Here is a 17616-nt window from a genome sequence, read left to right as displayed (position 1 = left end):
TGTAAACTATAATAAATGTGATGTATCCTCCAGTAAAAGAAATCTTTGGGAGATTATTGGTAGCTTTTTGAGTATCTTTCTCTATATTTAAATAGGAATGAGATGGCCCCCCCCAAAAAAAAAATTTTAAAGATATTTTTATTGATTTCCGAGAGGAAGAGAAAGGGAGAGAGTTGTAGAAACATCAATGATGAGAAACATCATTGATCGGCTGCCTCTTGCATGCCCCATACTGGGGATCAAGCCTACAATCCGGGTATGTGCCCTTGACTGGAATCAAACCCGGACCCTTCAGTCCACAGGTCAAGTCTATCCACTGAGCAAAACCAGCTAGGACTGGCCCCGAAATTTTAAGTGATTATTTATCTTTGGGTGATGGAAATTTGGGTGATTTTCTTTTAGCTTTATTTTATTTTAAATATATGTTTATTGATTTCAGAGAGGAATGGAGAGGGAGAGAGAGAGATAGAAACATCAATGGTAAGAAATAATCATTGATCGGCTGCCTCCTGCATGCCTCACACTGGGGATAGAGCCCACAATGCGGGCATGTGCCCTGACTAGGAATCGAACTGTGACCTCCTGGTTCATAGGTCAGTGCTTAACCACTGAGCCAAGCCAGGCGGGCTCTTTTAGCTTTAAAAAATATACTTTGCCCTAGCCAGGTAGCTCAGTTGATTAGAGCATCATCCTAATACACCAAAGTTTCAGGTTCAATCCCCGATCGGGGTACATATAAGAATCAACCAATGAATGCATAAATAAGTGGAACAGCAAATTGATGTTTCTCTTTCTCTTTCTCTTCCTCTTTCTCTCTAAAATCAATCAATCAAAAAATACTTTCTCTTTTTTAAAGTATATAATAAACATTTTTCTTAAAATTATATTTTTAAGGTTTATAAAAAATAAGATATATTTTTAGAAAGTATATGCAAATAGCTTAATCCAGCTTCTCAATATTGAAAGATGTATTTATAAGAAATTTTCTGTCCAATATAGTGAGCTTGGTTGTTTGCCGTTGGCATGACATACCCTATTGAGCTAGCATCATGGGAGGTAAGGCATCTTTGTCTTCTCATCTCTTGAAAATTGTTGGAAGGAAAAACGAGCTTTTCTTCCCACACTCAGGTTTAGCCAAGAAAGCCCTTTTTAATGGGCAACATTTTATTTTCTATTTATCTTTTCTCCTTCTTCCCTAAGGCCATGGTCGGCAAACTGCGGCTCGTGAGCCACATGCAGCTTTTTGGCCCCTTGAATGTGGGTTTTCCATAAAATACCACGTGTGGGCGCGCATGTACAGTGCGATTGAAACTTCATGGCCCATGCGCTGATGTCGGTATTTTGTGGAAGAGCCACGCTCAAGGGGCCAAAGAGCCGCATGTGGCTCGCGAGCCGTGGTTTGCCAACCACTGCCCTAAGGGATAAATATCACAGACTACGAATGAGTGACAGTTGCTAAGCTCAGCCAGTGTCAAATTGCAGCAGATTGAGAGTGGAAGGATAAGGAAGCCAACTAGCTTCCTAGTACCGCCTGAATTGGATTCACCTGTGCAACTTCACATTTAGATCTTTATTGCTCTCATAAACACCTTTTTCCCCTTGGGAGGCCAGAATTTGGCTCTATTGTACATGAGAAACCCAGATCTGTAGGCAAAAATAGACCTAGTAACTCTAACACACATGTGACCCTGGCAGTTCAGCCTTTACCCTCTTGGCCTCATCTTTCTATTGGGTAGAAATATAGAGGGCCAAGGAACCTTGTTTGGAGGAAGAGGGTGATGCCCATTTTCATAACCAACCATTAAAAATGGACTAATATGTTCATAGTTGTACTATTTGTTGTAACCAAAGCCAATGCAAGAGATGTTTTATATACTTTGTTACCTCTGGTACTGTATCTGTGATGTCATCATAGGAAGTTGATATATTTTAGCTCCATTAACTGAGAAATTAAACAGTTTAGCTTCTTTTGGATTCTTTCAAACAAACCTAAAATTACCTTCCTCGAATGATTAAAATTTGAAATGATTAAGCACTATTATTGAGTCTCCATCAACCTGGTTAAAATGGTTTGCTCTGCTCTGGTGATTCCTTGAGACCCTGTCCTACCCAATTTGTGGGTCCACTCAAACTGCTTCCAGTAACCTCTTCATACAGATTGCCTGTCTTCTGTCATGCTGGAAGACATGCGATCAAATGTTAAAACATCAAATGTCCACAAACCCCAAACAAGCAGCACCTGGCTTCAGTGTGCCCCTTACCACTTGCTAAGTGGCCTCAGGCCCAGCACTAGCGGCAGCCAGCCTTAGTTCGCAGCTTGGCCTCTCACAGGTACCCCTAAGTCCAGCACAAGTAGCAGCCATCTGTGGATTGCTCTGTATCTCATGCTGGGCACAGGTGGCAGCTGATCTTTTTTTTTTTTTTAATATATTTTATTGATTTTTTACAGAGAGGAAGGGAGAGGGATAGAGAGTTAGAAACATCGATGAGAGAAATATCAATCATCTGCCTCCTGCACACCCCCTACTGGGGATATGCCCACAACCAAGGTACATGCCCTTGACTGGAATTGAACCCGGGACCCTTCAGTCTGCAGGCCGACGCTCTATCCACTGAGCCAAACTGGTTAGGTCAGTACACTTTTTTTTTTTTGGTGCCCTTGACTGAACCTGGGACCCTTCAGTCCGCAGGCCGACGCTCTTTCCACTGAGCCAAACCAGCTAGGGCTGGCGGCAGCTGATCCTGACCAGCACTTACTGGGAGGCCCCCGAACCAGCACAACCAGTGAACAGATTCAGACCACACCAGAGCATACCCAACCACCTCCATGAACGACATTCAAGGGGCAAACTTGTTGGGCGCTAGAGCCCTGCTGAAGTGAGTGCTACTCTGTCTTGCTCTGTGGGGTTGGCCCTTGCACAGCAGCTCCAGGGCTGTGGTCACAGCCAGTTCTCATAGCTGATTGGCCTAGGGCTGTGGTCGGCAAACTGCGGCTCGCGAGCCACATGCGGCTCTTTGGCCCCTTGAGTGTGGCCACGAAGTTTCAATCGCACTGTATGTGCACGCCCGCACGTGGTATTTTGTGGAAGAGCCACACTCAAGGGGCAGCAGTTTGCCGACCACTGGCCTAGGGGTATAGCACTTCCATTGATGTGGCAACAGCATTTAAGGCTTAACTACAACAGGAGGGTGCACCTGGAGTGCCCAGCTTGGGTGACTGGGTAGACTGTGCCACTGGGCCCTACAGGACATGTACTACATAAGGCCACTCTACCAACAATGGGAGATGTAGCATCTCTGCCTAATACATAGAAACAAACACAGGGAGGCTGCCAAAATGAGAAGACAAAGAAGCATGTCCCAAGTGAAAGAACAGAACAAATAACCCAGAAAAAGAACTAATATAAAATGAAGACAAGCAATCTAAACCCAGAAAAAGAACTAATATAAAATGAAGACAAACAATCTACCAGACGTAGAGTAACAATACTGGTTACAAGTTTGCCTAATGAACTTAGAGGAAGAGTGGATGAAGTTAATGAGTACTTCAACAAAGGGATGTAAAAGAACATAAAAGTGGAGACAGAAAACATAAAATTGGACCAGTCAGAAATGAAGAATACAATAACAAATGAAGAATACATTACAAAGAATCAACGGTAAATAAAGCAAAGGATCAAATCAGCGATTTAAAAGATAAAGTAGCAGAAAACACCCATTTAGAACAGTAAAAAGAAAAAAGAATCTTAAAAAATGAGGATAGCCAAAACCAGTTTGGCTCAGTGGATAGAGCGTCGGCCTGCGGACTGAAAGGTCCCAGGTTCGATTCCGGTCAAGGGCATGTACCTGGGTTGTGGGCACATCCCCAGTAGGAGATGTGCAGGAGGCAGCTGATCGATGTTTCTCTCTCATCGATGTTTCTAACTCTCTATCTCTCTTCCTTCCTCTCTGTAAAAAAATCAATAAAATATATTTTAAAAATAAATTAAAAAAAAAATGAGGATAGTTTAAGGAGTCTCTGGGCTGGTTTCAAACATACCAACATTTGCATCATGGGGCTGCTGGAAGGAGAAAAGAGAACAAGGAATTTAAAATCTATTTGGGAAAAAAAATAATGGAAAACTTATCTAACTTGATGACGGAAATAGACATACAGCCCAGGAAGTGCTGAGAATCCCAAACAAGATGAACCCACAGAGACCCACATCAAGACATAATTAAAATGTCAAGGGTTAAAGGCAAAGAGAATCTTAAAAACAGCAAGAGAAAATCAATTAGTTACCTACAAGGGAGCTCCCAGAAAGCTGTCAGCTGATGTAGCAATAGAAACTTTGCAGGCCAGAAGGGATTGGCACAAAATATTCAAAGTGATGAAAAGCAAGGACTTACAACCAATATTACTCTACACAGCATAATTGTTATTTAGAATCAAAGGAGAGATAAAGAGCTTCCCAGACAAGAAAAAGCTAAAGAAGTTCACCACCACCACACCAGTATTACAAGAAATGTTAACACATTGCGTACCGCATAGAAATCTCTAAGACATACGCCAGGGACCGCACGTTTTTGGGCAAACTGCACGTTATTTAAATCATCATAATGCACTTTAGGTGTTGTTTTTCAATAATTATAACATTTTTATTTACAAAAAAAACAAAGTTCCTAGTACTTTTTTAACGTATGGTACTGCGTAAAACATTTTCCTCTATGAAGAGGGACCAAACAAAATTTACATAAGTATCTAGATTCGCTTCTTTTTCCATGTGCGTGAAAAACAAGAACACTCGTGAGCGGTCCTTAACAGATGGCATGTGAAACACGAGAAAACTCCTGAGCGGTACGAAATGTGTTAAAGGCTCTTCTTGCCCTAGTCGGGTGGTTCAGTTGGTTCAATCATCACCACATACACTGAAGGGTCACAGGTTTGATTCTCAGTCAAGGGCATGTACCTGTGTTTCAGGTTCAATGCCCAACCCAGTTGGGGCACATGCAGAAAGCAGTCAATCAGTGTGTCTCTCTTACATCAATATTTCTCTTTCTCTCTGTATCTCTCTCTCTCTCTTTCTCACTCTCCTCCCTCCCCGTCCTTTCCACTCTCTCAACAAATCAATGAAAAAAATGTCCTCAGGTGAGGATTAACAACAACAAAAATCGTCCTAGACACCAAAATCTTGCATGGGTTCGATCCCCGGTTAGGACACATGCGAGAGGCAAGCAATCGATGTTTCTCACATTGATGTTTCTCGCTCTCTTAGAAAAAAATCAATGAGAAACATTCCCGGGCTCTGACCAGGGTAGCTGAATTGTTTAGAGCAAGCATGTCAAACTCAAAGGCTAACCTGGGCCAAATAAATAAGGTTTAAGTTTATGTGGACTGCAAAATAACAAAAGTTTCAATTTTCATAGAAATATAGGTTTATTTCGATAGAGACATGCTGAATACAAAGGGCTGAAATAAATGAGTAATCGTTAACATAAAATAATAAAAATTAATATTTTTTTCTTGAACATTAACTTACCAGACATTGAATAACTGCACAAATATTTGTTGTGAGCTGTGAGTGTGACATGCTTGGTTTAGAGCATCATCTCAATACACCAAGATTGAGGATTAGATCCCCAGTCAGGGCACATACAAGAATCAGCCAATGAATGCATAAATAACTGGAATAACAAATTGATCTTTCCCTCTCTCGATCTACCCCTTTCCTCTCTCTAAAATGAATAAATAAAAATTAAGATAAAAAGACATATCTGCAGGTGAGGATTTAATAAAGAGGTCGTGTTCTTTTTAAAAATATATATTTTTATTGGTTTCAGAGGGGAAGGGAGAGGGAGAGGGAGAGGGAGGGAGAAACAATGAGGAGAGAGAATCATTGGTCAGATGCCTTCTGCATGTCCCTCACTGGGGATCAAGCCTGCAAACCAAATCAAGGGTATGTGCCCTTGACCAGAAACAAACCTGGGACTTCAGTCTACAGGCTGACGCTCTATCCACTGAGCCAAACTAGCTAGGGCAGGAGGTCGTGTTCTTCTTGAAGAGTAAAAAATAAATAAAAATAAGGAATATTAAAATGGCAATAAGTAATATCTATCAATAATTACTTTAAATGCAAAAGGATTAAATGCACCAATCAGTAGACATAGGGTTGCTAAATGAATAACAAGTCCCTTACATATGTCTAAAATAGACTCACTTCAGATGGAAAAACACACAGACTGGAAAAAAAAAAAGATGGAAAAAATATTTCGTGGAAACAAACAAAAAAATCTGGGGTAGGTAGCAATATTTATACCTGTCAAAATAGAGTTTACAACAAAACCTATAACAAGATAACAAAGGACCCAACAATTCCACTTCTTGGTATTTATCTGAAGAAGCCCAAAACACCAAATTGAGAAGACATGCACCTATATGTTCATTGCAACATTATTTAGAATAGCCAAAATATGGAAGCAACCTAATTGTCCATCAGTAGATGAATGGATAAAAAGTGGTGCATATATACAATGAAATATAACTCAACCAAAAAAAAAAAAAAAAAAGAATGAAATCTTGCCATCTGCAACAACATGAATAGACTTAGAATGTATTGGTGCTGAGTGAGATAAGTCAGGCAGAGAAAGACAAATGCCATATGATTTCACTTATATGTGGAACCTAAAAAAACAAAATAAATGAACAAACAGACCGGAAACAGACTCAATGATACAGAAAACATTTGAGGGTTGCCAGATTGCTGGGGAGATGGGTGAAAAAGGTGAAGGGATTAAGAACAAATAGGAAATTGCAGAATAGTCACGGGGAAGATAAGTACAGCATAGGGAAATATAATCAATAATACTGTAATATGTATGACGTCAGGTGGGTACTATATTTATCAGGGTGATCACTTGGGAGGTTATATAAATGTCTTATCACTGGGTTATATACCTAAAACTAATATAATGCTGTATGTTAACTGTAATTGAAAAATAAAAATTATTTAAAAAAAGAAAAGCTATGAAAAAAAGGTAAAAAAAATTGAAATGGTTGAGAACTAGGCTTTAGAAGAGAGAAGCATTAGGATTTTTATCTAGATAATGATCTAAGGTAAAACGTTTAAGTTTGAGAAGTGGATAAACTTATAAAGGGAAATCACTCACTTTATAGCACTCTATAACATGTGCTTGTTTTGTTTTTACTTGCCCCTTTTGCCTAGCTCTTGAGTACAAAAATAATGTGGCAATGAAAATAACTAAGATTAAATTTAAATCAGAAGATTAAAATAACACTCTTTCACAGTATTTAATCAAAGTAAACTAGAAGAGCTCATATGGAATATTTCTAAAATGGAAACCTCATCAGAACTACCCCTTTCACCCCCCACAAAAAAAACAAAACAAAACCCACACAAAAAAATTTACTTCTGGGGAGAAACCAAGATGGCGGCATAGGTTAACGCCGGAGATTGCTGCCTCTAACAACCACTTCAAAAAACAACTAAAAGACGGAACGGACATCATCCAGAACCACAGGAAAGCTGGCTGAGTGGAAATTCTACAACTAGGAGGAAAGAGAATATCATACCCAGACTCAGAGGAGGCGCAGTGCTGAAGTGAAATACTAAGGTGCGGAGTGCACGTGGAGCGGGCTGGAGGCGGAGGGCACGGTTGTTGTTTTCAATCAGGAGGGAGTTTCAGACTCTGACCTCCAGATCCGGGCGAGTCTCTAGGGACCCAGACTCAAACAGGAGAAGCGGGACTGTCTGGCTTCGGTCGGAACTCGAAGGCAGCTTTCTCTCCGAGGTTTGCAGCGGTTGACGGGACTCTGTGAGGCAGAGCCCCTAGGGACGGAACTGAGAGCAGCCATAACTGCTCGCTCCGGCCCGCCCTGTAGATCCCAGGGGACCTGCCCCGCCCAAGCCCTGCACAGAGCCATTTGCCGGATAGCCTCAGGCAAAGGCTAGATTAGCACCGCCCTAGAGAGCCAGCACTGAAGCTCTCCCACTGCAGACACAGCTGACTCTCATAGCCAGTTAGCCTGGAGGTCAAATCACCCCCGGTATTGCCGACAACAATCAAGGCTTAACTACAACAAGACTGCGCACAAAGACCACTAGGGGGTGCACCAAGAAAGCATAAAAAATGCGGAGACAAAGAAACAGGACAAAACTGTCAATGGAGGATATTCAGTTCAGAACCACACTTTTAAGGTCTCTTAAGAACTGTCTAGAAGCCGCCGATAAATGTAGTGAGATCCTCAAGAAATCTAATGAGACCCTCGATGTTATGATAAAGAACCAACTAGAAATTAAGCATACACGGACTGAAATAACGAATACTATACAGACTCCCAACAGCAGACCAGAGGAGCGCAAGAATCAAGGCAAAGATTTGAAATGCGAAGAAGCAAAAAACACCCAACCAGAAAAGCAAAATGAAAACAGAATCCAAAAATACGAAGATAGTGTAAGGAGCCTCTGGGACAGCTTCAAGCGTACCAACATCAGAATTATAGGGGTGCCAGAAGATGAGAGAGAGCAAGATATTGAAAACCTATTTGAAGAAATAATGACAGAAAACTTCCCCCACCTGGTGAAAGAAATAGACTTACAGGTCCAGGAAGCCCAAAGAAACCCAAATAAGAGGAATCCAAAGAGGACCACACCAAGACACATCATCATTAAAATGCCAAGAGCAAAAGACAAAGAGAGAATCTTAAAAGCAGCAAGAGAAAGAAACTCAGTTACCTACAAGGGAATACCCATACGACTGTCAGCTGATTTCTCAACAGAAACTTTGCAGGCCAGAAGGGAATGGCAAGAAATATTCAAAGTGATGAATGCCAAGAACCTACAACCAAGATTACTTTACCCAGCAAAGCTATCATTCAGAACTGAAGGTCAGATAAAGAGCTTCACAGATAAGGAAAAGCTAAAGGAGTTCATCACCACCAAACCAGTATTATATGAAATGCTGAAAGGTATCCTTTAAGAAGAGGAAGAAGAAGAAAAAGGTAAAGATACAAATTATGAACAGCAAACATGCATCTATCAACAAGTGAATCTAAGAATCAAGTGAATAAATAATCTGGTGATCATAATAGAATCAGGGACATAGAAAGGGAACGGACTGACTATTCTTGGGGGGGGAAAGGGGTGTGGGAGATGTGGGAAGAGACTGGACAAAAATCGTGCACCTATGGATGAGGACAGTGGGTGGGGAGTGAGGGCGGAGGGTGGGGTGGGAACTGGGAGGAGGGGAGTTATGGGGGGGAAAAAGAGGAACAAATGTAATAATCTGAACAATAAAGATTTAATTAAAAAAAAAATTTACTTCTGATATTAGCCATTTTGAGGTAGGAGGTTAATTTATCATCACATTATAGAAGGAGCAAAGACTGTTCTTTTAAATGTATATATTAGAGGCCCAGTGCATGAATTCATGCACCAGTGGGGTCCCTTGGCCTGGCCTGTAGGATTGGGCCGAAACTGGCTCTCCGACATCCCCCAAGGGGTCCCGGATTGTGAGAGGGCACAGGCCAACCCAAGGGACCCCACTGGTTCATGATCGGGTCCAGGGAGGCATGTGGGAGGTTGGCAAGTGGGAGGGACCACAGGAGGGCTCCAGGGCGTGTCCAGCCCATCTCGCTCAGTCCTGATCTGCTGGACTCCAGCAGCAAGCTAGCCTACTGGTCGACTGGTCAGCAGCCCCCTCGTGGTCAGTGCATGTCATAGTGACTGGTCACCTAGTCGATTGTCTGCCCCCTGGTGGTCAGTGCACATCATAGCAAGCAGTTGAGTGGCCTTAGCATATCATTAGCATATCACGCTTTGATTGGCTGAATGGACAACCGGACACTTAGCATATTAGTTTTTATTATGTAGGATTTTTATTGATTTCGGAGAAGAAAGGAGAAATAGAAACATCAGTGATGAGAGAGAATCGATTGGCTGCCTCCTGCATGCCCCCCCCCCCCCCGCCTTTGCCACTGGGAATCAAGCCCGCAACCCCAGCATGTGCCTTGATCAGGGATCAAACCATGACCTTCTGGTTCATAGATTGATGCTCAACCACTGAGTCACATCAGCAATTGAAGTTTCCATATGTTTATATGTATGAGATCTCCTATTTATGATTCAATTTAAACATATGTCCCAAAAAATGTATACATACACTTTGAATAATTATAAAGGAATTGTTTATTAAAATACATTTCATTTAAAAATTGTGCTATCTGCCTTAGCCAGTTTGGCTCAGTGGATAGGCCTGCGGACTGAAGGGCCCTGGGTTTGATTCCAGCCAAGGGCACATACCTGGCTTGTGGGCTCGATCCCCAGTGGGGGGCATGCAGGAGGCAGCCTGTCAATGACTCTCTCTCATCATTGATGTTTCTATCTCTCTCTCTCTCTCCCTCTTCCTTCCTCTCTGAAATCAATACAGAAATATTTTTAATAAAATAAATAAATAAAAATTGTGTTATCAGCTGTTAAAGTGTGCATAAGTTTTTTTGGATACCTTGTATATGCAGATTTTTTTTTTACCCCCACCCAAGGATATATTTATTGATTTGAGAGAGAGAGAGAGAGAGAGAGAGAGAGAGAGAGAGAGAGAAGAGAGAGAGAGAAAGGTCCATGTGAGAGAGAAACATCAGTCAGTTGCCTCCCATACATGCCTCGACCGGGGATTAAACTCTCAACCTAGGTGCCCTGACTAGGAATCAGTTATGCAACCTTTTGGTGCATGGGACAATGTTCCAACCAACTGAGCCACTTAGCCATGGCTATGTACATTTTTTTAATAGATGCACACAAATACACACACACACTTATCTACTTTACTTTCTGCCTCCTTGGAGTTGGTCCCCGTGATACCATGTTAAAGCATGGTCCTCATCCTCTCTTGCTGTGCTTTCTATAATTCTCTTTTGCTGACAAGCTTTATTTCTTGGCTTCTTGGAACCCACTCCAGAACTAAACCATTCTCTGTGTACTGAACAGAGAATATAGACGTACAACCCCCCAGCAATTACTGCCTTTTCTACTACAGGAAACAGAGGGTGGTAATTCTAGGGGTTGATTTCTGTACAACTGAGTTTTTGTTAACTCAGTTGACTTGCCATAAAGTTCTGTTGTGATAAAAAGTGCATTAATTAAATTTTATTGTATCAATTGTGTACTATCACTAAGAAATTACAAACCATAAGTTATTAAGTTTTAACCAAGATTTCAAAAATTCATATCTTCACATAAAGTAGATTTATTTTGTGTCCGAAACAATTTTGGTGAATGTCACTTTTAACTTTTGAATCTTCCAGGTTTTCCCAAGAAAGTCTCTTTTTCAGTTTCCCTTTTTCTTTTCTCTTTGTAGTGGACGTTCGGGAGCAATAAAAATAAGAAGAAAGGAAAGGCCAGAAAAATAGAGAAGAAAGGAACCATGAAGAAACAGGCCAATAAAACTGCTTCATCAGGCAGTTCGGACAAAGACAGTTCAGCTGAGAGCTCAGCCCCTGAGGAAGGTGAGCCAAGTAGCCCAGACCCTGGGAATGAACTCCCACTCTTATCAGGTCAGAAATGGAGGTAAATGTGCATGTATTACAGCAGCTCATAACATTCCAGTGGTCATGGAGCCTTTGAGAATCTAAATGAAGAAAGAAAAACACATGCAGTTCCGAAGATTAATGAGGTCTGTGAACCCCATCCAGGAACCCATGAGGAGTACCTGCATTGGAGTTTCACCTTACTTCCCTGACCTTCCCTTCCCTCTTTCTTATGCATGGTCTGGCTGAGGAGGAAAATCCTTGAACCAATACAAAACTGAGTAAAAAAATGTATTAGGAATTCACTAATCAATTTAATAACTCACTAAAACATTGATTTTTTTTTATGTCAACTAATAAATGTAGAAGTGATAGAAGAATTACCATTTTTCAGCCATCAGTAATAATTGATTTACTCAAGAGTTATTAATGACTGTTAAACCACTGGGTGAGAGTTTGTTGGGAGTAAGATGTTTACAGTCTCAAAGCGTCTCCCATTATACTTAATAACTACAAAGAAAAAAAAGTGCCTTTACAATGGAGAAATGTATGGGATACTACCTTAACCAAAAATCCAAATTAATATCACTAGTAATTGGACAAAATGGTATCAGGTGCTTCCTGATGTGATACTTTGAAAAGGACACAATCACTTAGGACGGTGGTTCTCAACCTCCCTAATGCCGCGCCCTTTAATACAGTTTCTCATGTTGTGGTGACCCCCAACCATAAAATTATTTTCGTTGCTACTTCATAACTGTAATTTTGCTACTGTTATGAATCATCATGTAAATATCTGATATGCAGGATGTATTTTCATTGTTACAAATTGAACATAATTAAAGCATAGTGATTAATCACAAAAACAATATGTAGCCAAAACCGGTTTGGCTCAGTGGATAGAGCGTCGGCCTGCGGACTGGAAGGTCCCAGGTTCGATTCCGGCCAAGGGCATGTACCTGGGCTGCGGGCACATCCCCAGTGGGAGATGTGCAGGAGGCAGCTGATCGATGTTTCTTTCTCATCGATGTTTCTAACTCTCTATCTCTCTCCCTTCCTCTCTGTGAAAAATCAATAAAATATATTTTAAAAAAATATATGTAATTATATATGTGTTTTCCGATGGTCTTAGGCGACCCCTGTGAAAGGGTCATTCGACCCCCAAAGGGGTCGTAACCCACAGGTTGGCGACCCACAGGTTGAGAACCACTGACTTAGGGAGTATTGTTGCCAAAAATTCATAACCTGGATAGTGCTTGATGAAACCAACCGACTGAAATTGGGGATATTTGATAACTGGCTATTTAAGTTTGAATTAAAACTTAAAAATTGAGTGTCTCAGTTGCATTAGCCACATTTCAGTTGCTCAGCAGCCACATGTGGCTACAGCTCAGATAAAGAATATTTATTACCTCATAAAATTCTGTTAGATAATATTTGGACTTATACTTCTCAAACAATGGCATGATAGACAAAAAAAAAAGGTTGTTGTAGATTAAAGGCTACTAGAGAGACATGGCAACCAAATGCAATGTGTGATCCTAGATTGGGTCCCTCTTTGGCTGAAAAGTGGCTATAAAGGACTATGTTAGAACAACTGGTGAAATTTGAATAGGGAGTGTGTTAGATAAAGGTATTCCATCAATGTTAAATTTCCTGAATTTGATAATTGTATAATTGGTTATCTAAAAGACTGTCTTCTAGGAGAAGTGTTTAGGTATAAAGGGTTACAAACTCTGCAACTTTCAGTTCAGCAAAATGAATAATAAAAATGTATATTCATTATTTTATATAAGTAGAGAGTAAATTGGCAATGTTGACAATGTGTAAACCTAAGTTAAAAGATATATGGCCAGCTGGCATGGCTCAGTGGTTGAACATCAATCTATGATGTTCCTCAGATGAGGATTAAAGAAAAATATCCTCAGATGAGGATTAAAGAAAAAAAAAGTATGGGAATCACTTATTCTTGCAACTTTTTTCTTTAGGTCTGCAATTTTTTCAAAAGTAAAACGTTTGAATTAAAAAGAACATGCTGGTTTATATTCCAGCCTAAATTTCCCTAACCTGTGCTTGCATTTGCCAAAGGCAGGCCAAAAACTGTTCCCAAGGGAGCAGAGATGGCCATATGCCATTTTACCTAGGAGAGCCAAGGAGTAATGATGATTAACGCTGGTCACCTGTGGCCTGTCTTCTCTAGTAGAGCCTAATCTTCTGTTCGCCCTTTGTGGCAGGTGAAGTGTCGGATTCTGACAGCAACAGCTCCTCCTCCAGTTCAGACTCTGACTCCTCTTCTGAAGATGAAGAGTTCCATGATGGCTACGGGGAAGACCTCATGGGGGATGAGGAGGACAGGGCTCGTCTGGAGCAGATGACAGAGAAGGAAAGAGAGCAAGAACTCTTCAACCGCATTGAGAAGAGGGAGGTGTTGAAAAGAAGGTAAGATTATAGTTCCTTAATGAGTAAATAAAATAATAAAATAATTTTCCAAAATTCACATTTGAAGCCCTATCTCTATAGGATTTAATTAATTAAGACTTGATTTATCATTATTATTATTGTTGTTGTTAATCCTCTCCGAGGATATTTTTACATTGATTTTTAGAGAGAGGAAAGGAGGGGAAGAGATAGAAAGAGAGAAACATTGATGCAAGAAATAACACATCGATTGGTTGCCCCCTGCATTGGGCCCGACCAGGGCCACCAGGGCTGGGGATTAAGCCTGCAACCGAGGTACGTGTCCTTGACCAGAAATCAAATCCGGGACTCTTCAGTCTGCAGGCTGACGCTCCATCCACTGAGCCAAACCAGCCAGACTATATTCAATATTTTTAAATATATATTTTATTCATAGAAGAAGAAAGAGGGAGAAAGAAATGGAAACATCAATGATGAGAGAGAATCATTGATCTGCTGCCTCCTGCATGCACCCTACTGGGGATCGAGCCCACAACCTGGGCTTGTACCCTGACCAGAAATCGAACCATGACCTCCTGGTTCATAGGTCAATGCTCAACCTCTGAGCCACACCAGCCAGGCTATATTCAATGTTTTTTATGGTACTTGTACATTGGCGTTTCTTAAAGGAAGCAGAAAACGTTTATTAACTCCTCCCCCCTACTTACTTCCTTTCTCCTGTCTAATAGAAATCAGTCATTACAAATATTTAATTGCAACTTAAAAAAACAAATAAATATCTTTTAATCAGATTTGAAATTAAGAAAAAACTAAAAACAGCCAAAAAGAAAGAAAAGAAAGAAAAAAAGAAAAAGCAAGAAGAGGAGCAAGAAAAGAAAAAGCTGACACAGATTCAAGAATCTCAGGTAGGAGATTCAATGGACCTCATTATCGGAAGAATAAAATCTGTTTTGAGTTCGTGTGTTTATATAAAAGATGCGTTTATATTAATCAGCCTAAGTCAGTTAGTGCATGACTATTACATACTGTCTTCATTCTCTAGATATATCATTTCACCCTTAGCTGCACTGTTTAATTCCTTAGGAATCCTTCACTCAAGTCTGCATTTAAAAAGCAGCTTAACTGATGTGTGAACAGCCTCTAAGGAAAAGTTGGTAAATATCCTCCTGTCCAAGGTAGCCAGTTGGTTAGTTATGTTTACTCAGTCAGGCGTACGTCATCCTGTACTTGGTTGTAAAAGTAGCTGGGAAAATTAGTCATCTCTGCATTCGTCACAAAAAGCTTTGTTGATAATATCAGCTAATATTGGCTATGATCTAGGATGTCCTTGAAAGTGCTTATTCCTGATCTAATGAACAAAATAACCTGAGGAACAAAATAGGTCCAGAGGCATGGGTGTGTGGAACAGACTGACAGATCTCAGAGGGGAGGGGGTTGGGGAGGCCGGGGAGAGATTAATCAAAGAATTTATATACGTGCATGGCATAACCCATGGACACAGACAATAGTGTGGTGAAGGCCTGGGGTAAGGCAGGGGCTGGGAAGAGATGGGAAAAGGGAGGGCAGGATGGGGGACATCTGTAATACTGTCAACAATAAAAATATATATGTACAGTAGGTCCTCAGGTTATGTCGGATATCCGTTCCTATGGCGCGATGTAATGTGATTTTTGCCGTAAGTCGGAACCCACCTGCATAAGCACCTACGTCACTCACATGGAGCACATACACAGTAGTAATGAAGTAAAACAGTAGAAAAAAAAAAAAAGATAACAATTCCTGATCTTTACTTGTGGTAAATAAATAATAAAAAACATAAAGCACATATGTAGAAATGACGGAACTTTTTATATATATATATAAATAAATGGGAGATGGCGACGTAACCATGAGACGACGTACATCGAGTCCGACCTAACCCGAGGACTCCCTGTATATATATTTTACATATATTTTAAAAAGTGCTCATTCCTGTAATTCTTAGGCTTTCTGTTTATTAGGCAGGGAAAATGGGGGCTGACTCTACTGCTCTATCCTCTTTGTCCACAAGAGGATGCTCTTCCCCTTTAAACAAGTTTCCGTTTCTATAGCCAATATAGGTTCACAGTGAAGAACTAAATAGTTAATTGTTGGGTATAGACCTGGGGTGGGCAAACTTTTTGACTCGAGGGCCACAATGGGTTCTTAAACTGGACCGGAGGGCCGGAACAAAAGCATGGATGGAGTGCTTGTGTGAACTAATATAAATTCAAAGTAAACATCATTACATAAAAGGGTACGGTCTTTTTTTTTTTTTGTTTTATTCATTTCAAACGGGCCGGATCCAGCCCACGGGCCGTAGTTTGCCCACGGCCGGTATAGACAGTCATAGCCAGTTGGTAAAAAGAGCCATCCTACATATCTTTCCCTTCCCAGGTAACATCCCACAACAAGGAACGGCGTTCCAAACGGGATGAGAAACTAGATAAAAAATCTCAAGCCATGGAGGAGCTAAAAGCAGAGAGAGAAAAACGGAAGAACAGAACAGGTAAGTAGGGAAAATATAATGCTACTTGGTGTCTTTGATCATATGATTTGACTTCCTAGTGCTCATTTTTTTTTTTTTAGTGCTCATTTTTTGTTTGTTTGTTTGTTTGTTTTAATTTTTTAAGAACTGCCAGACTTTTTCCAAAGTGGCTACATCATTTTATTTTATTTATTTATTTTTTAAATATTTTATTGATTTTCTACAGAGAAGAAGGGAGAAGAATAGAGAGCCAGAAACATCGATGAGAGAGATCGATCAGCTGCCTCCTGCATGCCCCCAACTGGGGATGTGCCCACAACCAAGGTACATGCCCTTGACCGGAATCGAACCTGGGACCCTTCAGTCTGCAGGCCGACGCTCTATCCACTGAGCCAAACCGGTTCGGCCCTAGTGCTCATTTTTATTTTTCCCCCTTTTTAGCTCTTTATTATGGGAAGTTCCAAAAACATACGGAGTATGGTGTAATGAACCTACATGAACCCATCATTATCCAGCCTCAACAGTCAACTCATGGCCAATCGTTTTGTTTGTTTGTTTTGTTTTGTTTTGGAGGAGTTATAATAAAAATGTTTACTTAGGTTTGATCAGTACAGGTAAGATATACTAGAGTCACAGAGCAATATGCATTGACAGGGCACAAGAGTTCATAAAAAGAGTAACTTTGCACACATATGTCTTAAACATTCATTCAGTCACCCAAAGAGAAAATGCACAGGTGTATAGTGGAAAAAACTGTCTAACACTGAAACTACCATGGGACTCCATCAACAAGTCCAACGTTTAGTGATAAAACGACTGTGCTGGGCAAACTTGGCAATCATAACCCACATCTACTCTAACAAGTCTGAATGGTGCATAAGAATAGTAACAGCAACTCATGGCCAATCTTGTTAAAAATATACTTCCTCTTCCATCAGGTTATTTTATTTTTTTATTATGTTTTTTATCATCAGGTTATTTTAAAGTAAATCCCAGCATCATTATATTTCAATCATAATTATTTCAATACATTGAAATATATTGAAAAGATAAGGGCTCTTATTTTAAATATAACTATAATGCTGATACATTACCTAAAAAATAATAACAATGAATCCCTTACCATTTTATTCCTTTATACAAATATCTAGTCAGTCTTTAAATTTCTCTA

At 40.4% G+C, this 17616-nt stretch overlaps 1 protein-coding gene across 2 annotated transcripts in view; it reads left to right on the top strand.

Annotated features, from left to right (window-relative positions):
• RTF1 (RTF1 homolog, Paf1/RNA polymerase II complex component) overlaps positions 1-17616 on the top strand; it is a 62096-nt gene that overhangs the window by 26994 nt on the left and 17486 nt on the right. For both annotated transcript variants that reach the window (XM_081112878.1, XM_081112879.1), the window contains 4 exons: positions 11353-11500; positions 13756-13960; positions 14730-14844; positions 16355-16466. In XM_081112878.1, the coding sequence (XP_080969004.1) occupies positions 11353-11500; positions 13756-13960; positions 14730-14844; positions 16355-16466 (580 nt within the window). The remainder of the gene's footprint in view (positions 1-11352; positions 11501-13755; positions 13961-14729; positions 14845-16354; positions 16467-17616) is intronic.

Source organism: Myotis nattereri (assembly GCF_964212035.1).
Source record: "Myotis nattereri genome assembly, chromosome: 1".
Lineage (NCBI taxonomy): Eukaryota > Metazoa > Chordata > Mammalia > Chiroptera > Vespertilionidae > Myotis > Myotis nattereri.
Note: the sequence above shows the minus strand (reverse complement) of the source record. Positions and strands in the feature narration are given on the sequence as shown.